The sequence below is a fragment of the Monodelphis domestica genome, chromosome 2 (assembly GCF_027887165.1).
Source record: "Monodelphis domestica isolate mMonDom1 chromosome 2, mMonDom1.pri, whole genome shotgun sequence".
Classification (NCBI taxonomy): domain Eukaryota; kingdom Metazoa; phylum Chordata; class Mammalia; order Didelphimorphia; family Didelphidae; genus Monodelphis; species Monodelphis domestica.
In genome coordinates this window covers 205,781,777-205,806,073 of record NC_077228.1, presented here as the reverse complement: position 1 = coordinate 205,806,073, position 24,297 = coordinate 205,781,777, and the positions used below count along the sequence as shown (strand labels likewise).

The window sequence follows — 24,297 nt, the reverse complement described above, 5'->3', positions numbered from 1 at the left end:
GCAGTTCTCAGCCAAAGAAATCAAAACTATTAATAAGCACATGAAAAAGTGTTCTGAATCTCTTATAATCAGAGAAATGCAAATCAAAACAACTCTGAGGTATCACCTCACACCTAGCAAATTGTTTAATATGCCATCAAAGGAAAGTAATGAATGCTAGAGGGGGTGTGGCAAAGTTGGGACATTAATGCATTGCTGGTGGAGTGAATTGATCCAACCATTCTGGAGGGCAATTTGGAACTATGCCCAAAGGGTGCTAAAAGACCCCTTTGATCCAGCCATAGCACTGCTGGGTTTGTACCCCAAAGAGATAATAAGGAAAAAGTCTTGTACAAGAATATTCATAGCTGTGCTCTTTGTGGTGGCAGAAAATTGGAAAATGAGGGTATGCCCTTCAATTGGGGAATGGCTGAACAAATTGTGGTATATGTTGGTGATGGAATACTATTGTGCTGAAAGGAATAATAAACCGGAGGAATTTCATGTGAACTGGAAGACCTCCAGGAATTGATGCAGAGTGAAAGGAGCAGAACCAGACCACTGTACACAGAGACTGATACACTGTGGTACAGTCGAATATAATGGACTTCTCCATCAGTGGCAGTGCACTGATCCTGAACAACCTGGAGGGATCTACAAGAAAGAACACTATCCACATCCAGAGGAAAACCTGTAGGAATAGAAACATAGAAGAAAAACAACTGCTTGATTACATGGCTTGATGGGAATATGATTGGGGATGTAGACTCTAAATGAACATCCTAGTGCAAACATCAACAACATGGAAATAGGTTCTGATCAAGGACACATGTAATACCCAGTGGAATTGCACATCAGCTGCAGGAAGGGTGGGGAGAGGGAAATATTATGATTCTTGTAACCCAGGAATAATGTTCTAAATTGATAAAAAAGATAAAAAAAATAAATTTTTAAAAAAGAGTTAAACAGGGAAACTACCTTATTTTTAAAGGCAGCTGGTAGCACAGTGAGTAAAGCAATGAACTTTGAGTCAGGAAGACCTGAGTTCAGCTGGTCCCTCAGAGACTAGCTGTATGACTTGGGGAAGTCACAAAATCCCCTTTCAATGTTCTCATCAGTTAAATAGGGTTGTTTTGAGGATCAAATGATATAACTTATAAAAAGTACTTTGCAAACCTTAAAGCACTATGTAAATGCTATCATTGTTATTATTAAATGAGGAAGAAAGATAAACTTATAATTTATCATAATGAGGACATATCACAAGAGTTTGGCTGAGGGGGAGAAGGAATCCTTTATCTGAATTGGGAGGAGGGAGAATTTAAATACACTCAGAAATAGGTGAAATCAAATGGTACCAGTTTTAAATAAAGCATACACTGACAAACTTTAAATGCTTAAAGAAAAAACTAATTGAACCATAGGGAAAAATAGATGGCAAAACAAATGGTGCTAGTTGCCTGGTGAGCTAGTTGTTGTGCAATGAGTCTAGTGATCACACTTTTTTTAGGTTTTAGAATTGTGATCAATCAAGGGATTTGAAACACTTTTACATCAAAAATTTTAAAATAGTAGATCAATAAATGGCTGAACTCAACAGTGACATAAGATTCAGGGATATCAATACATGTAATTTTAATGCAAGAAAATTCTATTCTCCACAGCCCATATATATTTTGTGATGTCAAGTCATTTGTGTTTATCATAATGCTGTCTCCCACCAAAATGCCTTTGTTCACACAGTTCCGTATGTGTAGGATGCCTCCTTTCCCAACCCATATTCACCTTTTGAAATCTTAAAAATTCCAGTTCACACTCCACCCCTTCATTAATTTTCCATCCCTGAATCAGAAAGGATTTTTCCTTTCTATAATATTAAATAGCCTCTCCTATCTTTCTTATATTCCTATTATGTTCTGTTTTGCATTGTAGTTTTAGTGGGGGTTTGGGATAGGGAAGAGGCCATTGTCCCTTGTCTTTAAGAGTCAAATAGGGATTTAAAAAAAAAAGGCAACCTTAAGACCTGGATGGAGGTTTGGGCTATTTTGTTTGCTCTTAGAAAGTAAAGAAAGGGGGAGACATAATGCACTAGAGAAGAAATTAAGAAAAGGGAACTTTGACAATTTCTTATAATTCTCATAATATGTATATTTGTGGTCCTATCTCATATCTTGGCACATCCCTCCCTCCCCTACTTTCCCTAGTTTTAAATCATCTTTGTATGAATTCTATCTTTTAGCAAGATGTTTTTTGAAAACTTATTACTAGGGTAGGGTATAACACGTTAATCCAAGAACTAAATTATTACTAGAAACTTAGTAAGTGGTTGTCAAATGAACAAATTGTTATGGTAAAGACTCGAGATCTATTTGGTATGGTTGGATATAAATGTAATTTTCGTATTGTGTCTAGACTATGATTTTTTTTTCTCTTGACTAGTTAGAAAGAACCTGAAGAAAACAGAGGGAGCTAATTCAATGTATTTTGCCTCTTTCTTATCTCTTCATTTTAGTTCCTACTTTTCCATTTCATAACCCAATCAATAACTTGAATAATACTACTTTCCATCTAGATTTTTTATCCTAGTTCTACCATTAACTTAATGATCTACCATTAATTTTGAAATCTTAGTCATAACTCTCGGTCTTTTTGGTCATGAGTTTCTTCATTTGTAAATTTATGAGTTTGGACTTTCCAAGAGACTTCTTCCCTCTCTAAAATTCTAGGATTCTGTGACCATGTTGACATTACAAACACTATAAAGGTAGGAAGGAAATACAGGCTTAATGATATTTTGTGATAAGATCAGGAAGACAGTGACCATAATTAAAACAATATAGAGAAAGAACCATGATGGAAAATGAATGACCATGATCACATCTTATTTGAATCAAAAGAAATAATTTTTTCTCTCCTAATATTTCTTTAATGTCCTTTTATGTAGTATCTCTCTTATGATGCACATATATGTCACTTTGTTTATTAAGCAATTTATATTCCTTTTTGATTCTCAATAATTCTGTAAGATGGATGCTATTACCCTTTTACAGATAAAGAAATTAAGGTTCATTAAATTAAGCCTGGAGGCACACATATTTTGAAATAAGAGTGAAAGTCAAGTCTTTCTGTCTTCAAGACACTTCTCTATTCAATGTACCATACAGCTTTTTGTCAAGGGTCAAGAACTTTGAAGAAAGAGTTGGAGTTAATATAACATTCAGTATTTTTGGCAAATAAAAATGGCCTAATTTTGTTTTCATTGTTTGAGTGGCAGTTTTTTTCAAATGAAAATGTGTAAAATAAAGAACCCTGAATAGAGGAAATTAGGAAACCTGGGTTCTGATTCTGCTCCTAATTAGCTACATGATCTTGGGCAGATCACTTAAGCTCTATGGATTCAGTTTCTTCCTCTGTGAAATGAGGAAAGTTGGACTAGATATTCTCTGAGGTCCTGTCCAATTTTAAAAAGTCTTATGACTTAAGGAATATTTTACCTCTAATAATTATTTAAAGCTTATTTGCTTCCAAGTTTCTCATTTCATATTAGACCTACACCATAAATTCCCTTCCTCATCATTCTCTGGTCTGCCTGCCCCACCATGATATAGGATACAGAGACAGACTCAAAATTAGCCTCAGGCCAAAAATGAATGCAGAGTTTAAATGTAGCTATATGCTTGATTTATTTGAAATATACTTCCTTTGGTATTCAAGTAAAACATTTAACAACAGAAAAAAAGAAAAGACATTTGGGGATAAGAAATGAAACTGTATGTGTACAAAGAGGCCCCATTGCTCACAGGAAGAGTTTTTCACTAAAGAACACAGCTGAGGAAAGCAACGTATCTTTTTTGTTTTTGTATTATTCTGTATTTTCTCTTGTTTGGGATAAATCTAACTAAATGCCAGACCCATGGTAATCATTTTGTTTGTGTGTATTGATAAGTCTTATCAGGTTGTCAGGTTTGTTGTTTTTAATGATTTCTAGTCAATACATTGACATATCTATGTTCCTCTCCTCATTACACTCCTGACATCTGGACTTTCTCTATCATACTCTCTTACTAGTACCTTCTCTTCTTTCTTCCTGTCCCTTTTCAGCATCCTTTTATATGTTCTCATTCCTCATTAGAAGGTAAACTTCCCAAGGGCAGGGCTGTCATTCTTTCTGCTTGTATTTGTATTCCCAGCGTTTAGCAGAGGGCCTAACACAGAGTAAATGCTTAAGAAATGCATGTAGACTTGAAGGCCTCAATATCTCTTCCCATTCCAATCCATCCTCCACGTGGCTGTATGAGTGATCCTTCTGAAGTGTTAGTCTGACCATGTCACTACTTTATTCTCTAAATTCCAGTGATTTTATTGATCCTAGAATCAAATATAAACTGTTATTTTTAAAGCTCATCACAACCTACTTACCTCACCATCCCAACCTTCTTAAACATAATTTCTCTTCCTGTGCTGAACAGTTTAGGCAAACTAATCTTACACATGATACCTAACATCCCTGTGCCTTTGAATTGGCTATTTGCCATGCCTGAAATGTACTCCTTCCTCACTTCCACCTCTTATAACCCCTTATTTCCTTCCAGACTCAGCTTAGTGCCTGCTTCTACATGAAACCTTTTCTGACACCCCCATTTCCTCCCCAATTTGTACTAACATGTTGGTTCCCCAGAAAATAGACCATACTCTCTCTCTGGGTCTTCCCTTCTTCTAAGACTATAGGTCAGGAGCTCTTGTTAATGCTTTTGCCTTTAATAGTGATCCATAGGGTACAGTTAGTCCAAAGATACTTTACTATGATGGTACTATAAGATCAATAATCACAAACATTCTCCCCATGTAGCTGGAATGCATTTTCCCACAACTGGCATTTGTGGGGTCAGAGGGCATTCATGTAGTAGAGAATACTGGTAGAGAAATGCACATGGAGAGAACATATGTGGCATAGGCAATTCATTTCTCTGTCACTGTGGAACTCTGCTATCTTTGCTTTTCATGTGATATCCTCATTACTACTTCCTCTGAGTATAGACCTCTTTTGGGCAGGTGGCTCAACTGGATTAGCTCAGCTAGATTTCTGATAGCCAGAACTAGCTCAGCTCAGAAGACCCCTCCTGTTTTGTGCCTTAACTCACTGTATCTGTTTACTGCTGAATGAGTAGCTTCACTTTTCCACTAATGATAGTATCGGTACAAAATGTGGTTTATGAAACAAAAGATAAATCTATTCCCAATCCCTACCCAGAACCCAGGAATATAATTCCCTCTAATAGCTGTGGTTTTTTTATTACTGCATCTCATTCCTGCTATCAGAGGTCACTCGTCTCAGACTCGGAATTCTCAGACTCTTGTCTTGCTTCAGCCCTCCTTAGAGAGTGTCTGGCTCAGTAAAATTATAATAGTGGGAGACCTCAATTTATCCCTTTTGGACCTAAATAAGTCTAATCATAAAATAAACAAAAAAGGGTTAAGGAGATTAATAGAATTTTTGGAAAAGTTAGATATGATAGACCTCTGGAGAATACTACATGAAAATAGAAAAGAGATACTTATCCCTAATTGTGAGTGGCACCTTCACAAAAATTGGCTCTGTATTAGGAGATAAAAACCTCGTGAGTGCAAAAAAGCAGAATACTAAATGCATCTTTCTCTGACCAAAATGCAATAAAAATTACATTAATTTTTTAAACATCTAGCTTTTTAAAAGGGACAAAGTTAATTCACTGAGTATCTGCTCTCTAATTCCATGAAGTGTGACTTAAAGATTTTATATACCATAAAAAGGCAATAGTGAAAGTCTTCCTTAAAAAAAAAAAACCTCAAAGTTTCAGCTAGCTAGTAGGGTAGATAGAGTACCAGGCCTGGAGTTGAGAAGACCTGGGTTGAAATATGGCCTTAGACATTTCCTGTCTGTGTGACCCTGGGCGGCAGGTCCCTCAACCCACATTATTTAGCATTTAATATCTTCTGCTTAGAATTCTAAGAATGTAAGGGTTTAAGAAAAATAGCAAAGTACTGAAAATGGAGGGAGTGCCCATATTTTGGAGAGTAGCTGAATAAGTCATAGTATATGAATATAATAGAAATTATTCTGTAAGAAATTAACAGGATCGTTTCAGAGAAACCTGGAAAAAACTTGTATGAACTGATGAAGAATGAAACAAGCAGAACCAGAACAGTTTGTACAATAAGAGCAACATTATTGTCAAACTATTTTGAAAGACTTAAAGATCATGATTCTGGAGGACCTATAATGAAGCTATGCTAGATTTTACTCCAGATAGGAAGATGATGGATTCAGGAGGCAGATTCAGATACATATTTTTTAGACATAGGAATTTGTTTTACTTGATTATTCATATTTGTAGCAAGGGTTTTTGTTTTTCTTTTTATTAATGTAGAGGAGGTAGGAGGGAGAAAAAATAGATTTTTGTTCACTGAAGAAAAATTTAAAACAAAAACCCTTTTCTCTGTTTTCTACCTCTTATTGTTACCTCAGATGGGGGGAAAATCAGTCAATTGAGAAGCCTTGATCTACTTACTTCCCTTCCCCAACAACATAACCAATGCATTTTCCCATAGGCACCAACCTTCCAAAAAGCAAAGGCAGATTCATTTTTCATCTTGTCTTCAGTGATAAGTTCGGATGTTATCATTACATATAATAAAATTTTGTTGGGGAGGGTTCTTTCCATTTTGTTGGCAAAGTCAATATATATATTATTTTACTACTTTGCTTACTTCACCTCACTATGCTTCTCTAATTTTTTATATTATTTTTATGATCCAGTAATACTTACATTATATTTCAATTCCCCAGTCTCAGTCGACATCTATTTTGTCTCTAGTTCTTTGCTACCTCAAAAAGTACTGTTATGAATTTTTTTTCTGTATATGGGGTCTTTCTGTTTTTCATCCCTAGATCAAAAGGATCTGGATGTTTTACCTATTTTCTTAACATAATTACAAATTACTTTCCAGAATGTATGGACCTATCCATATCTCCATAAATAGTATATTAATGTATCCATCTTTCTGCAGTCCCCTTCTAATATCAGCTATGCCCTCTTCACCCATATTTCCCAATTTCAGGGTTGTGAATTAAAATCTTATAACTTTTTATTTCATGCTTTACTATTAGGCCATTACCTTCATCTGAGACAGGATCAGAGAATCATATGGAGTAGGAAGAGGAGTTAAGTAACTATTGAGGCCAATCCCTTCATTTTATGGATAAGGAAATTGAGGTTCAAATAGGTTAAATGACTTGCCCAGGGTCCCATAGCTATTTAATTAACTATCCTTCCTATTGTATTTTTACCGCAGTAGTTTTCTCTGGCTCCTAGCTCATCATGTACATACCTGCCAGAGTAATCTTTTGCAAATACCACTTTAATCATGACATTCTTCAGCTTAGCATGCAAAGATTTTCATCACAGAGGGTCCTTTCCTCCATCATCAAAGTGCCATTCCCTTCACATGGACTCCCCTTCCCCTCCTTTCTAGACTCCCTAATACCTTCAGGACAATTTCCACCAGACTGTGATCAATCAATCAACAAGAATTTTTTTTAAGCACTTGGTATGTATCAGGCATTCTGTGCCTTCTCAACTCTCCTTTAGTTTATATTATTTTGTACTCATTGATATATTGCTTTGCAGTTATACTGTCTATATCATCAGTTCCTTGAGGGCAGTGACGAGGTCTTCTAATTATTTACCACCTTCTCATTTTCCCTAGAATAGTGCCCTTTACACAGTTGGCATTTTTATTAATTAAATTCTTGTTAATGATCTGATTGTCTTATTTTTTTATTCAGCTGCCCACCTGGTTCACAAACTCCAATTTTCAATAAAAAATGTATTTTTTTTTGACAAGAAATATTTTGCCAAACCTAGAATCTAATGATCAGGATTGAGTAATGATTCCTCTCCTCCCCTCACCTCCCCTGACCTATGATTTTAAGCTAAACCCTAAATTCACTGCTTAATCTATCCAAGGGTTTGGTATTTATGGTTATCATCATACCAATATTTTGTGGTAGCTCTTCAATCAAGCTCGATAGGAAATGAACAAATTTTGTTTCAAATTGGATTTTCCTTTTGCTGACCATTTGAAATCAATCCTTCAATGTCACTACTATATTAATTGTATAGATATTTACATTTTTAAAAATTGTCCTTGTGTTTCAGGAGTATTTCCCTTTTCTTTTTTTTAACTAGTGAGGAAAGAGGAAATGTTAGAATTTTTCCATTGAAAGGAAGAAATTCAATCTAATTAGTCCATTCTCTGGGTAACAGAAGCCTTAGATATTAGATCATCTTTAGAACTTCTCTCATTTTTTTCTCTATAAAATATTTTGCTTAAAAATACATGCACTTATGTAGGACCTGATTTCTTTATATAGGTGTCTCCCCATCCCCCCCCCCCAGCAGTTTCTTTGCAGCGATTTGGTAACAAGAGTATTCTGAACAGAGAAGTGACATTTATCACTATCCTGCTGGTCCACAGTTAATTAGGTCTTCATTCTTTAAGGATGTTAGAATTAATATTAAAATAAGATATAGGTATTTGGATCTGACTTGGTGTTTGGTCAATGATGCAAAATCTAGAGAGCAATACAATGGGAGAGAACATTTTATCTCTGCCAATAAACTTAAGAATTGTAGCCACACACATTATTAATAGGATGGGTTTTTTTTCCTACTTTGATTAAAAAATATTTTTGGTTTTATGACTGGCATTCCCATTTCATGCTTCTGTCAGATTTTTTCCAAATTGTTGTCCAATATGATTTATTACACTAATATACCCAGAGCTGCTTGTTCATGATAAAACTTCCTCATGAGAATTACCACTAATTAACATACAAAATGATCTAACACAATTTAATTATTTGGTAATGTTTTTCAAAGTTTTCTTAAAGATGAAGCCTTGCAAGTTGAGACCTGAACTTATCCTGGGTCATGACCTCTTTGCAATGTTGCAGTCTTGTTGAACAAGACAGAAAGCAAAACATAAATTAGCACTCCATTATAAGCCACTGTGCATTTCCCGATCTTTCATCACTCTGCAGGTCAGAGTCATGGCTAATATGGGAGTTTTTCTAGGGAAGTAGCAAGTAGTAAAAAATTGTAGTTTCATGGACTAAGAAAGGAATATGATCTATTATTACCTCTTTTGTGGTTAGTTGTGTCTTCTGACACAGACACAAGAGAATTGAGAGTTTAAATTATATACTGCTAAGTATGAATGAGCCTAAAAGCAAATCAGACAATTCTTACTTTTTGAAAGAGACCTGAATTTATTCAGATTTTTGTAATTTTTTTCAATTGAACAGGCATTTATTTTCCCTCCCCACTTACCATTTAAAAAATTTCACTCCCCATTTACCATTTTTAGAAAACAATGCAAAACTAAAAACCAAACCTTTTAAGAAATACGCATACTCAAGCAAAACAGATTCCACCATGTAAAAATATATGGGACAAATCTGGCCTCAGACACTACCTGTGTGACCCTAGGCAAGTTACTTAATCCCCACCACATAACCCTGTAGTTTTTCTGCCTTGGAACTGACAATACTGATTCTAAGATGGAAGGTAAGGGTTGTTTGGTTGTTTTTTTTTTTTTTAAGTATATGTGATATTCTTCATCTTAACTCCATCACCTCTCTGTCAGGTTTGGTAAGTAGCATTCTTCATCATAAGTCAGCTAGAATTGTGGTTGGTCATTGGATTTGATCAGAGTTTTTAAGCTTTTCAGTGTTTATCTTTACAATGTTGTTACTGCATAAATGTATTCTCTTTAATCTGTTCATTTTTTTCTACATCAGTTGATACAAGTCTACCCAGGTTTCTCTGAAACCATCCCTTTGGTCATTTCTTATATCAGCATGATTTTCTATTACCTTCCTAAAAAATGATTTGATATCAGCCCTTCCCAGTTGATGGGCAGCCCCTCTAGTTTTGCATTCTTTTGCCACTATAAAAAGAGCTGCTATAAATATTTTTTGTGCATATAAGCCCTTTACTTCTTTCTTTGATTTCTTTGAGGCATATGCCTAGTAATGATATTACTGTCTCTGTGTCAGAGAATATGCGAATATGCATATTTTATTAGCTTTTGGGGCATAGTTCCAGAATGGCTGGACTATTCTACAGTTCTGCCAATAGTACATTATGTGCCTATTTTCCTACAGCCCCTATACAACACTTGTCATTTTCATTTTTTTGTCATCTTTGCTAATCTGAGAGCTAAAGTGGAAACTCATAATTGCTTTAGTTTGCATTTCTGTCATTTTGTGTGATTTTAGAGTATTTTTAAATGTGCTTATCGCTAGCTTGGATTTCTTCCTTTGAAAACTGCTTGTTCATATCCTTTGACCATTTTATCAATTGACTAATAGCCCTTTTTCATAAAATCTAAAACAAGGAGCAGGTAAGTGGCTCAGTGGATAGAGAGCCAAGCTTGGAGACAGGCGCTCTTGAGTTCAACTATAACCTCAGATACTTTCCTAGCTGTGTGACCCTGGATAAATTACTTAACCCCAATTGCCTAGGCCTTACTGCTCTTCTGCTCTGGTACCAAAACTCAGTACCTATTCTAAGATAAAAGGTAAAGATTAAAAAAAAAAGATGCAGTTACTTATTGGATTTATCATTTATCTCAATATTCATAGAATGGGAACTCCCTCCCCCACATTAAAAGATAAAGGAGCTAGAGGACAAGAATGGGAAGAGCCATGGTGAAAGATAGCTATACATCCAGGATCTCTCTTTTCTTTCTGGACTAGCTCATCTAATCTAGATTAGAATGTACACAGTTTTCCTTGTTTACTGTATCCTTATGATTACTTGCTCATACTTGTACTTTTTTTTTCTTCTCTGATTCTTTTGTGTTTTTATTACAAAATTCCTACCCGGCTGTCTTCATCAAGAATGCTTAAAAATCCTCTGTTTTATTAATGATTCATCTCTCCCCCTGCAGTATTATATGCAGTTGTGCTGGCTAAGTTATTCTTGACTATAAGCCTTTATGTTTTGCCTTCTAAAATAACATGATCCAAATTCTCTTCTCACTTTTTTAGCTCTTTTTACCTTTTAGGAATTCTAGTCGAACCTATACCCAAGATGTATTTGTCTTGTTTTGTTTTGTTTTAGAGGTTTTGCTTTCAGGTATTTTGGAATCATTCTTTTTTGAGTTTATGATATGTGACCCTGTCATCATACTATTTCTTTATGATTGGGTTCTCTTTTGGCTTGCTCATTCTTCTAGCTTACTGTCTGACTTTGACTTTGATGTTGAGGTCAGACTAACCATTTTCTAAAGGTATGGTCTGAATTGGTCTTGTTACTACTTTATATATATATATATATATATATATATATATATATATATATATATATATATATATATATATAAAGTATTGTGTTATTTTAATAACTTAGGGACAGCTCAACCTATGGACCTGTCTGATCAGTGCCCTACTGGTCTGAACTCTGAAAGTTCTTATCCTGGGTTTGGATATAAGCACCACACTTGAAAGTTTTTCCCCAGTTGGAGTTCCAGTAGACTTCTGCTAAACTTGGCCACTAATAGCTAGATGGAAAGCTCTGATAGTTCCAAACAGCAGAACTGCAGACTCTCCTTTGGTCTGGGATTCTTCCCCTGGTTTTTCTGCTTCAAGTTTCAGATTGGGTTGGAGGCTAGAACTGAGACCCAGCTCAGTTCCTGGAGCCAAACAGCTGCTACTTGCTTCTAAACTTGCATCAATTTGGGACCACTCCTCAACCTGGAATGTCACCTTTGAGTTCAGGTCCCTCCTTGGTTCCGTATTGAAACTATGATTTGAAATGGGTAGTTAAGTCACAAAACTACCAGTTGGCCCTGTTCCTGCAACCCTGTACAAGGTTGTACCCCTCTTCTTGTCCTTATTCACCAGCTATCACTGCACTGGAATGCTAGCTAGACCCTATCTCCAGGGTTCACAGACTATTCTGTTTGCATTTGTCAACTTGCACTGAGGGAAAAAAGTGATTGTGTGTGTGTGTGTGTGTGTGTGTGTGTGTGTGTGTGTGTGTGTGTGTTTTGCAATCAAGACTCATCTAGTACATTTTGTAGATGTTTATAAAGAGGTTTATAGGGAGAGCTTGGCTGGCCCTCTTCATTATAAATCCTACTATCATGATTGATCTTATAATGGTTACTTTTTTAAAAAAAATTCATTTTTAAGTACTTTTCTATGGTTACATGATTCATGTTCTTTCTTTTTTTAATTTTTAATTTTCTTTCCCTCCATTCTACTCTCCTTCCTCCTGGATCCAATAAGCACTCCCACTAAGTTATATAAATGTTATCATTTATACCTATTTACATATTCTTTTTTGTAGTAGAGCCATCTTTTAAAACCAAACCCCCAAATCATATATCCATATAAATAAATGATAAGTCATTTGTTTTTCTTCTGTGTTTCTACTCCCTGTTATTTCTCTTGATGTGGATAATGTTCTTTCTCATAAGTCTCTTGGGATTGTCTTGTATTAGCAAATTCATTACATTGTATCGTCCCACAGTGTTTTACTTTCTATATACAATGTTCTCTTGGTTGATTCATGTTCTTTCCTGCCACTTTTTCCTCCCCCCTCTTGGAGCTAATAATCAATTCCACTGTTAAATGTGTTATCATTCAATACTTATTTCCATATTATTCATTTTTGTAATAGCGTAACCTTTTAAAAACCAAAACCTCACATCTTATATCTATACAAACAAGTGATAAATCACGTTTTTATTCTTCATTTCTACTCCCACAGTTCTTTCTCTTGATATGAGTACATATGATGGCTACTTTTAAGATTATTTTTAATTCCAGTAGCAATCCAAGAGACCTTTGGAAGCATCCAAGGCAGAATGCAAGTATTAATAAGCACCTACTGTGTGTCAAGCATTGTGCTAGGGACTGAGAAAATGTTAAGAGAGAAGCAAACACATGCGGTTAACAAAGGAGCTCAATTTCTGATGTAGCAAGTTTATTAGTATATGCATAATAAATAGAGAATAAATGCAGAGTAGTTAAGTACAAAGTAAGTTAAGATGGAGAGCACTAGGAGCATAGAAGAAATAGAAAAGTTTGATGTTTGAGCTGCTTCCTGAAGGTAGAAAGATTCTATAAAGTGACAGTGAGGAGGGAGGGCATTCCAGAGATTGAGGGCAGTCATTGTGAAGGCATCAACATGGATTTGGAGCATTGTGAGTAAGAAGGAGAAAGAAGGCCAATCGGACTAGATTGAAGAGTGCACAAGGGGAAATTACTTCCAATTATACTGTAAAGATAGGTTGGGGCCAGGTTGTGAAGGGCTGTAAAAGCTCAACAAATAAGTTTATATACTCTTTTCCTTCAAAGTTCAATTCTAAGCCAGTTACTAATTGTGAACACAAAGAATTCAACCTCTCTATGTATGCTTTTTTTATGAGTCTTCATTGTTAAAAAAAAAAAAAACTACAACACCACTTTTGACCTCAAAAGCATTATGTAATGACATGTTAACAATAACAGCAGTAGCAATTTAAATGTACCATTTATATTGGCTCTTTTAACTTAATTCAGGGTGGGTGGGGTTGGATTTTACCTGATTAGGTATCATATCGTTTTTTGACAGCCTCATTTTCTCTATTTCTATAAGTTGCCGTGGTGCAACAGTGTGGCTTTGTTACTTACTCTAGACTGGACTTACACCAAAGCCTCTTGACTTAGAAATTGCTGTTTGTGTCTTGGTCCAGTGGAAATCAAAAAGATGATAAAGCCAAAAGGTAGACACTAACTTGCTGCTTAGTTTCTGAATTGCTTTTAGAGGATCAGTTGATCAAGATGTTTAATTGAAAGAATGGAAAATTTAGGGAAATGTGATAGATAGCTTTTTTTCAAATATTTGAAGGGTTGTTCTATGAAAGAGAGATTAAACTTGTTCTCCTTGGCCCTAGATGGCAGAATTGGGAGCAGCACCTAGAAATGACAAAGAAGCAAATTTAAATTGTCAGTAAGGGTGTATTTCAGGTGGTAGTTTATCCCTTACTGGAGGTCTTCACACAAAGACTGAATGAAAATTTGTCACTTATGTCGTAATGGAGATTCTTATTTACTTGTGGATTGCTAAAATGATCTCTTAGGTCCCTTCCACCTCTGAGATTATGTGATTCTCTGACTATGATAGGAATGTAATATTATAAAGAAAGAACCTGAGCCTAGGAATTAACTTATATTTTAATGTGATGAAGTTCCAAGTTGCATTAATATCTAACAATTGGGCTGAAGGCTTATATTTTAAAGGTGCCCTTCTCTTACCCTAGTCACTCTCCAAAGTATACTTCATTACCATTACTAATTACATATTACTAATATTCATTCATAAACATTAAGCATCTATTGTGTAGAAGCACATACTTGTGCTTCCAGCAAAGGAAGAGATGGTTTTTGCCCTGATAGAAGTCATATTTTAATATGTTCAAGTTGGATAAATCTGTGTATATAACTTTTACTAATATTTTCATGAAAAAATTAGCATAACTGATTAATGCATTGAAAAAGTCTGAAGATAAATGAAATGTGCATTAAAGACCTCCCACCTCCACAGATGAATGGGTTGGGAGTATGTTCTCATAGCTCTTTTGAGCCACATTCTTTATAATTTTGCAATATTCACTTTTATTAGGGGGCATTCTTTCCATTTACATTATTGTCATGTTTTCTAGGTTATGCTTACTTCATATTAGATCTTTACATGCTTCTCTTTGGTCATCATATTCATCATTTCTTACAACAAAATATTACATTACATTCATGTATGGCAATTGTTTAACTATTCTTCAATCAAAGAACATTTACTTTGTTTCCAATTCTTTGCTATCAAAAGAAGTATCAGTTTAAATGTTTTGGTATATGGTATTTGAGGACTTCCATCTCTCATTAATGGTCCTTGAAGTATAACCCTAGGAATAGAATTTCTGAGTCAAAGGATATTGACATTTTAATTATTTTATTTGTATAATTCCAAATTGCTTTCCACAGTTGTGCTGATTCACAGCTTCAGTCACAATTCACTAGTGTACCTATCTTACCACATAGCCCCTCCAAAATGAATTCTTCCCAACTTTTGTCATCTTTGCCAATTTAGGGGGTGTGAGATATGAAACCTTGCCTTTTAAAAATTTGCATTTCTCTTAGTATTGGTGATTTGGAGTATACTTTTATGTGATTGTTAATATTTTGAATTCTTCTTTTGAAATTCATCTTTTGAGAACTGTTTGTTAGTATCTTTGAACCACTGATCTATTGGGGAATGGCTATTGGTTTGGGGCAGAGTAGGGATACCAAATTCGTATGAGAGACATTTGATACTAAGATCCCCCCCCCCCATTCAACTTCATCCTAGGTGCATTTATTTTGCCTGTGCAGAAGCTTTTCAGATTAATGTAATCAAAGTTATCTATTTTATCTTTTGCAAATGCCTTTATCCTTTAGTTAAGAATATATCTCCTTCCCAAAACTGTGAGAGGTATATGATCTGTTTCTCTTCTAATTTTTATAGTATGATCTTTAATATTACAAACATCTATCCATTTAGAATGTTTTATAGAATATAGTGTATTTGTCAAAGTTTAGTTCCTGCCAAATTGTTTTACTTTTTTTAATCAAATACTGAGTTTTTTCTTAAATAATTTTTTAATTCTTAATTTTATACTTTTTTTGCTTACAATACTCACTTTACTTCCCTCCCTCCCCTCCACCCACCCTTCCCACAACCGACACACAATTTCATTGGGTATTACTTGTGTCCTTAACCAGGACCTATTTCAATGATGTTGTTTGCACTAGGATGTTCATTTAGAGTCTACATCCCCAACCATATCCCTTCAACCCATGTATTCAAGCAGTTGTTTTTCTTTGGTGTTTTTATTCCCACAGTTTTCCTCTGCTTGTGGATAGTGGTTTTTCTTGTAGATTCCTCCAAGTTGTTCAGGATCACTGCATTGCCACTAATGGCATTCGGTTGTACCACAGTGTATCAGTCTCTGTGTACAATGTTTTCCTGGTTCTGTTCCTCTCACTCTGCATCAATTCCTGGAGGTCATTCCAGTCCCCATGGAATTCCTCCACTTTATTATTCCTTTGAGCACAATAGTATTCCATCACCAACATATACCACAATTTGTTCAGCCATTCCCCAACTGAAGGGCATCCCCTCATTTTCCAATTTTCTGCTGCCACAAAGAGCAAAGCTATGAATATTCTTGTACATGTCTTTTCCCTTATTATCTATTTCGGATACAAACTCAGCAGTGCTATGGCTGGATCAAAGGGCAGATAGTCTTTTAGGACCATTTGGGCATAGTTCCAGATTGTCCTCCAGAATGGTTGGATCAATTCACAACTCCATCAGCAGTGCATTAATGTCCCAACTTTGCCACACCCTCTCCAGCATTCATTACTTTCCTTTGCTGTCATGTTAGCCAATCTGCTAGGTGTGAGGTGATACCTCAGAATTGTTTTGATTTGCATTTCTCTGATTATAAGAGATTTAGAGCACCTTTTCATGTGCTTATTAATAATTTTGATTTCTTTAACTGAAAATTGCCTATTCATGTCCCTTGCCCATTTATCAGTTGGAGGTGGCTTGATTTTTTTTTGTACAATTGGTTTAGTTCTTTATAAATTTGAGTAATTAGACCTTTGTCAGAGGTTTTTGTAATGAAGATTGTTTCCCAATTTGTTGCTTCCCTTCTGGTTTTGGATGCATTAGTTTTATTTGTACAAAAACTTTTTAATTTGATGTAATCAAAATTATTGATTTTAAATTTTGTGAATTTTTTCTAGCTCTTGCTTGGTTTTAAAGTCTTTCCTTTCCCAAAGATCAGACAAGTATACTATTCTGTGTTCACCTAATTTGCTTATAGTTACCTTCTTTATATTCAGGTCATTCACCCATTCTGAGTTTATCTTGGTGTAGGGTGTGAGATGTTTATCCAAACCTAATCTCTCCCATACTGTCTTCCAATTTTCCCAGCAGTTTTTATCAAAAAAGTGGGTTTGGTCTCCAGAACTGGGATCTTTGAGTTTATCATAGTCTGTCTTGCTGAGGTCATTTCCCTCTAGTCTGTTTCACTGGTCCTTCTTTCTGTCTCTTAGCCAGTATCAAATTGTTTTGATGACCACTGCTTTATAGTATGGTTTGAGATCTGGGACTACAAGGTTACCTTCCTTAGCATTTTTTTTTTCATGCTTTCCCTGGATATCCTTGATCTTCTGTTCTTCCAAATGAACTTTGTTATGGTTTTTTCTAATTCATTAAAAAAGTTTTTTGGTAGTTTAATGGGTATGGCACTAAATAAGTAAATTAATTTGGGTAGGATTGTAATTTTTATTATGTTAGCTCCTCCTATCCATGAGCAATCAATGTTTTTCCAATTGTTTAATTGTGTGGAGAGTGTTTTGTAGTTGTGTTCATATAGTTCCTGTGTTTGTCTTGGCAGATAGATTCCTAAGTATTTTATATTGTCTAGGGTGATGTTAAATGGAATTTATCTTTCTAATTCTTGCTGCTGAGATGTGTTGGAGATATATAGAAATGCTGATGACTTATGCAGGTTTATTTTGTATCCTGTAACTTTGCTAAAGTTGTTGATTATTTCCACTAGCTTTTTAGTTGATTCTCTAGGATTCTTTAAGTAGACCATCATATCATCCGCAAAGAGTGATAGCTTGGTCTCCTCATTGCCAATTTTAACACCTTCAATTTATTTTTCTTCTCTAATTGCTACTGCTAGTGTTTCTAATACAATGTTAAATAATACAGATAATAATGGGCAACCTTGTTTCACTCCTGATCTTATTGGGAAGGCTTCTAGTTTATCCCCATTGCAGGTGATGTTTGCTGATGGTTTTAGATATATACTGTTTATTATTTTTTGAAAAGGCCCTTCTATTCCTATACTTTCTAGTGTTTTCAATAGGAATAGGTGTTGTATTTTATCAAAGGCTTTTTCTGCATCTATTGAGATAATCATGTGATTTTTGTCAGTTTGCTTGTTAATATGGTCAATTATATGGATGGTTTTCCTAATATTGAACCATCCTTGCATTCCTGGTATGAATCCTACCTGGTCATAGTGAATAACCCTTGTGATGACTTGCTGGAGTCTTTTTGCTAGTATCTTATTTAAGATTTTTGCATCTATATTCATTAAGGAGATCAGTCAATAGTTTTCTTTCTCTGTTTTTGACCTGCCTGGCTTTGGAGTCAGTAGCATATTTGTGTCATAAGAGGAATTTGGTAGAACTCCTTCTTTGCTTATTCTGTCAAATAGTTTGTATAATATTGGGATTAGTTGTTCATTTGTGAATCTATCTGGACCTGAGAGTTTTTTCTTAGGGAGTTCTTTGATGGCTTGTTCATTTTCTTTTTCTGATATGCATTTGTTTAGGTAATCTATTTCTTCTTCTGTTAGTCTAGGCAATTTATATTTTTGTAAGTATTCATCCATATTCCCTAGATTGCCATATTTGTTGCCACATAATTGAGCATAATAGTTTTTAATGATTGCCTTAATTTCCTCTTCGTTAGAGATGAGGTTTCCCTTTTCATCTTGGATACTGTCAATTTGGTTTTCTTCTTTCCTTTTTTAAATTAGATTGAACAGTACTTTGTCTATTTTATTTGTTTTTTCAAAGAGCCAGCATCTAGCCTTACTTATTAAATCAATAGTTCTTTGACTTTCAATTTTATTAATTTCTCCTTTGGTTTTTAAGATCTCTATTTAGTCTTCATCTGAGGATTTTTAATTTGTTGACTTTCTAGTTTTTTAATTTGCATGCCCAATTCATTGACCTCTGCTCTCCCTAATTTGTTAATATATGAACTCAAGGATATAAATTTCCCCCTGAGTACTGCTTTGGCTACATCCCATAGGTTTTGAAAGGATGTCTCATCATTGTCATTTTCTTCAATGAAATTATTGTTTCTATGATTTGTTCTTTGACTAACTGGTTTTGGAGATTTGTACTTAAAATTTCCAATTAATTTTTTACTTACCTCTCCATGTACCCTTACTAATTATTAATTTCATTGCATTGTGATCTGAGAAGGTTGCATTTATTATTTCTGCTCTTTTGCACTTGTTTGCAATGTTTTTATGCCCTAGTACATGATCAGTTTTTGTGAAAGTACCATCTGCTGCTGAAAAGGTGTATTCCTTTTTGTCCCTATTTATTTTTCTCTACATATCTACTAACTCTAATTTTTCTAAGATTTCATTCACTTCTCTTACCTCTTTCTTATTTATTTTTTGGTTTGATTTATCTAGATCAGATAGAGGAAGGTTCAGGTCTCCCACTAGTATAGTTTTTCTGCCTATTTCATCCTTGAGCTCCTCTAGTTTCTCCTTTAGAAATTTGGATGCTATGCCATTTGGTGCATACATGTTGAGTACTGATATTTCCTCATTGTATACTGTCTTTTATCAGAATATAATTACCTTCCCTATCTCTTTTAACTAGATTTATTTTTACTTTGGCTTTGTCAGATAGCACGATTGCGACTCCTACCTTCTTTTTATCAGTTGATGCCCAATAGATTTGGCTCCATCCTCTTACTTTCACCCTATGCATATTTACCTTCCTCATATGCGTTTTTTATAGACAGCATATGGTAGAGTTTTAGATTCTAATCTACTCTGCTATTCACTTGCCTTTTATGGGTGAGTTCATTCCATTCACATTCAGAGTTATGATTAGCAGCTGTGTTTTTCCCAGCATTATGATTTCTACTCCTAGTCCTTTTCCCAGCATTATGATTTCTACTCCTAGTCCTGCCTTTTCTTCTTTCACTATTTCCTTCTACACCAATGTTTGTTTTTAATCAGTCCCACCCTTATTTTACTTCCCTTTTTACCCCCTCCCTTCTTATTCCCCCCCTTATTTTCTTTGCAGTCTTTTTTAAAACTATCCCCTACTCTCTCCCTCCCTTATATTGCTCCCCTCTCCACCAGTCCGTTTGTTACCCTTCTACTCCACTATAGGGTGCGAATCTATTCTTTGCCCCAGTGGATTGGATTGTCCTTCCATCTTTGGGTCAATTTCAATGCATGTAAGAGTTGAGTATTTCCTGTCTCCAACCTCTTTACCCTTCCAGTATATTGATGTTCTCCCCCCTCCTGCCATGAGTTTCTTTGTGACATATAAATTTACCACATTTTGTTTATTTTTCATTTCTTTTAGTATTAACCTCTTTTTTTAGCTCTAGTTGTTTATATATATATAAACACATACACATATGTATATGCATTTATGCATACATATATCTATATACCTATTTATACCTTGTTATTTCATCCTATACAGTTTGTCACTGTTCCCTCTAAGTGTAATTCTTCTAGTTGCCCAGGTGATAACAACAGTTATCACAAATAACAACAGTTATTTGAAGAGATACCCATTACCTGTTTTCTTATAGGAATACATATCATTTCAACTTATTGAGTCTGTTAAAAAATTTTTTTGTTCTTTTGGTTTTCTTTTTTCCCTCTTTTTAAATTACCTTTTGATGATTCTCTTGAGTTCTGTGCTTGGACATCAAGTTTTCTGTTCAGGTCTGGTTTTTTCTTTACAAATTCTTGGAATTTTTCTATTTTGTTGAGTGATCATACTTTCCCCTGTAAGAATATAGTCAGTTTTGCTGGGTAGTGATTCTTGGTTGTAGACCTAGTTCCCTTGCTTTCCGGAATATCATATTCCATACCTTTTGATCCTTCAGTGTAGATGCAGCTAGATCCTGTGTTATCCTCCCTGTGGTTCCATGGTATCTGAATGACTTCTTATTGGCAGCTTGTAATATTTTTTCTTTGGTCTGATAGTTCATGAATTTGGCTATAACATTCCTGGGTGTTGTCAGTTGGGGATTAAGTACAGGAGATGATCTGTGGATTCTTTCAATCTCCACTTTTCCCTCTTGTTCTAGAATATCGGAGCAGTTTTCTTCAATAATTTTGTGTAGTATTATGTCCAGGCTTTTTCTTTTGTCATGGTCTTCTGGTAGACCAATGATTTTTAAATTGTCTTTCCTCGAATGATTTTCTAAATCTTCTGTTGTATGAATGAGATGTTTCATATTTTTCTCAATTTTTTTCATTCTTTTGGTTTTATTTTATAGTGTCCTGCAGACTTATGAGGTCACTTAATTCTAGTTATTGTATTTTGGTTCTTAAAGACTGAATTTCATCCTTAGCTTTTTGGTCATCCTTCTCCTTATGGTCAGATTTTCTTTGGAGGTCATCTTTCATCCTCTTTGCCTCATCTTTCCTCTTCTTTGCCTCATTTTCAAGCTGGTTGATTTTGGCTTTCAAGACACTATTTTCTGTTTCCAGATGAATTATCTTAGTTTTTTATTTCTTTTTCCCATTGTCTTCAGCCTCTCTTAATTGTGTTTTGAATTGCATATTGAGTTCTTCCAAAGCCTATATCCAGTTCATTGGGATTTCTGATTTATCGTTTGCTGATCCCTCCCCCTCTGATCCTTTTGCTCTTTGCTCGTTGCCTGTACAGAAGCTGTCTATTATAATTTCTTTCTTCTTTTTCTGTTGTTTGCTCATATTTACCCCCCTTCTTTGCTCCCAGTATTGTCTTTGTTCTTGCTCCTCTCATTTTTTTTTGTTTTGGGGGTTTCTGTCAGTCTCCCCTCTTGGAGCTTTGACAAAAAAATCTCTTCCTGCAGTCTGCGGGGGAGGGGTGTTGGAGTTTGAGCTTCCTCGTCCTCTGGAGGTTTTTGATTGGATTAAATAAAAGTCCAGCAGTCTGTGAGGGAGGAGTGTTGGAGTTTGGGCTTCCCTGACCTCTGAAGACTTTTAATGGGATTAAGTTCAGCTGGTTTGATCTGGATGTGCCCTGAGGCCAAAACCTCCTGGAAGACTGGAGCAATATGGAGGGTCTCAGCTGCTGTGACCAGGCTGTCTGCTCTATGCTACCTCTCCAGCTCCTTCCCCACCACCTATGTTTGACACTCTGAGCCTGGCACAGCTCTGCCTGCAAGGTACTCCCTCCAAACCAGTGCCTTTGCCTGCCCAGAGGTTCCCACTACCGCTGAAGGCTTAGTGCTCTAGGGGGGGGGGGGGGGGTCCTGGGTCCTTCCTTCTACCTTCCTCTTAAACCCACGTGTTCTTGGATTCTTGCTTTTGGGGAGTGTACCTTTTGGGTTGAGTCCAGCAGGAGGGTTCCTTGGCTCTGTCCTGCTGTTAGGTTTGATTTTCAGTGCCCTAGGAGCATTCAGTTTGTGATCGGTAAGGAAGGGGTTTCAGAGGTCTGAACGTCTGCTGCTTCTAATCTGCCATCTAGACTCCGCCTCCTAAATAATTTGTTTTACACTTTATCAAATACTAGGTTGTTGAATTCCATTGTTTTTAATACTCCCTTATTAACTCTTCCATTTCTCCCCCCCCCCAATTCTTTCTTAACTAGTACCAGATGGTTTTGATGACTGCTGCTTCACAGTATATTTTGAGGTCTAGAAGTGCTATTCCCTCTCTGACTCTACCTCTTTTTATCATTTGCCTCGATAGGTTGGCTCTTTTGTTTCTCCATGGAATTTCAATATCAAGTAATAAAAGTATCCCTTCAATAATTTGATTGATATAGCATTAAAAGTGTAAGTTCACTTTGCTAATATTGCCATTTAATTTTTTAATATTGACATGACCCAGCCATGAGTACCGACTTTTACTCCAGCTGTTTTTTTCATTTCTTTAAAGGGATACTTTGTAATGGATCTATATAACTTTTCTGAGTGTTTCAGTAGATTGATCTCCAGATATTTTATGAAGTTTGTAGTTATTTGTAATGTGATTTCTTTCTGTTACCTTTTGAGTTTTGTTATTATGTGAGTGACTTTAAGGATGCAACTTTACTGGGGCTATTGTCTTGAGTTCTATCTTTGCTAATTCCCTATGGGATGTTCCAAGTATATATCATCATATCATTAACAAATAGGGATAGATTTATCTCCTTTTTATCTGCCATCATGGGCTCTGAAAGGCTGTACAAATGGAACACAAACTCTTTTGTCAAGTTACACTAGGCTACAAAGTCTTTACAGATGGATTCAATCATAAATTGAAGGCCTTTCATCAGAGGACCAATGTTTAGAGATGCTCATCACCAAGTTAACCACAGGATGAAATTTTTGTTCAATAGTGTTGCAGACTATGTTGGTTGAGGGAATACTCCAAACTGATGAAATCACTAAGTTATTAAAACTTAAAACTGCATTGATTCTTTGGGGATACCTGGTATATTGCCATTGCCGCTTTATAGTTTCCTGATTTTGTTCCTTGTTTTGACTGGAGAGAGAGCTCTGTATACACTGCCCTCATTTTATTCTAAATCTTATCATTAATGACTTTTCTCATTGTTTAATGCAGAAAATTCTGAATATATTATTTTTCTTTCTCTATTCATTTTTATATCATGGATTAAATGAATAGGTTTAATGCATAATTTTCTTCTCTTTTAGTGTTCCTAAGATGAATTCTTTAAGTTTTCAAATATTTTCTTCTTATGGTCAGGGGCGCAAGCTTCTCATCATTGGTACCACCAGTCGCAAAGATGTCCTGCAGGAAATGGAAATGCTTAATGCTTTTAGTACCACAATTCACGTGCCTAACATTGCCACAGGAGAACAACTGATGGAGGCTTTGGAGGTGATAATAAATAATGAATTGATCTATACATTCTATCTCTGAAATTTGCTTTTCTGACAGAAGACTATGCAATTGTAAATAAATTAGTAATAGGAAACCTGGTAACTTCTTTCAGTTATGATTCAACACATAGAAAAGTATGCTAATAAGGATACATTTTGCCTGAAAAGGAGGAAAAACAAATAGATGCAAATTCATCGCCTACTGCTGGATTATCCGGTGCACAACATGGTGGCATGCTAATAAGTTATGTGGAGAAAGAAGCATAGATCATGAAGCATAAATTACCTAGAACATTTGTGTTTGCTTTTAACATATTTGCCTGCACATAATTAGAATCTATATTGTCATTTGTGTTTCCAATATAAGGCATTTTTACAGAAACAAATGCAAAATTTCATAGACATTGCAGAAGAAAAATGACTCGAGGCCCTTTGTAAAGTCCATTGCTATTTAAATTTTTAAATATTTAAATTTCAGTGGATATTCCAAAGTCCTTGAACCTAACCCTAAGTTAGTTGTCTTTATTTTACCTATTATGGGTTTTTTGTTTTGTTTTGTTTTTAAGCC

At 35.3% G+C, this 24,297-nt stretch overlaps 1 protein-coding gene across 2 annotated transcripts in view; it reads left to right on the top strand.

Moving 5' to 3' along the window:
- The window catches only part of NSF (N-ethylmaleimide sensitive factor, vesicle fusing ATPase), a 217,494-nt gene that overhangs the window by 179,883 nt on the left and 13,314 nt on the right, over positions 1 to 24,297 (top strand). For both annotated transcript variants that reach the window (XM_007482500.2, XM_007482501.2), the window contains exon 18: positions 23,593 to 23,727. In XM_007482500.2, coding sequence (XP_007482562.1) covers positions 23,593 to 23,727 — 135 coding nt within the window. The remainder of the gene's footprint in view (positions 1 to 23,592; positions 23,728 to 24,297) is intronic.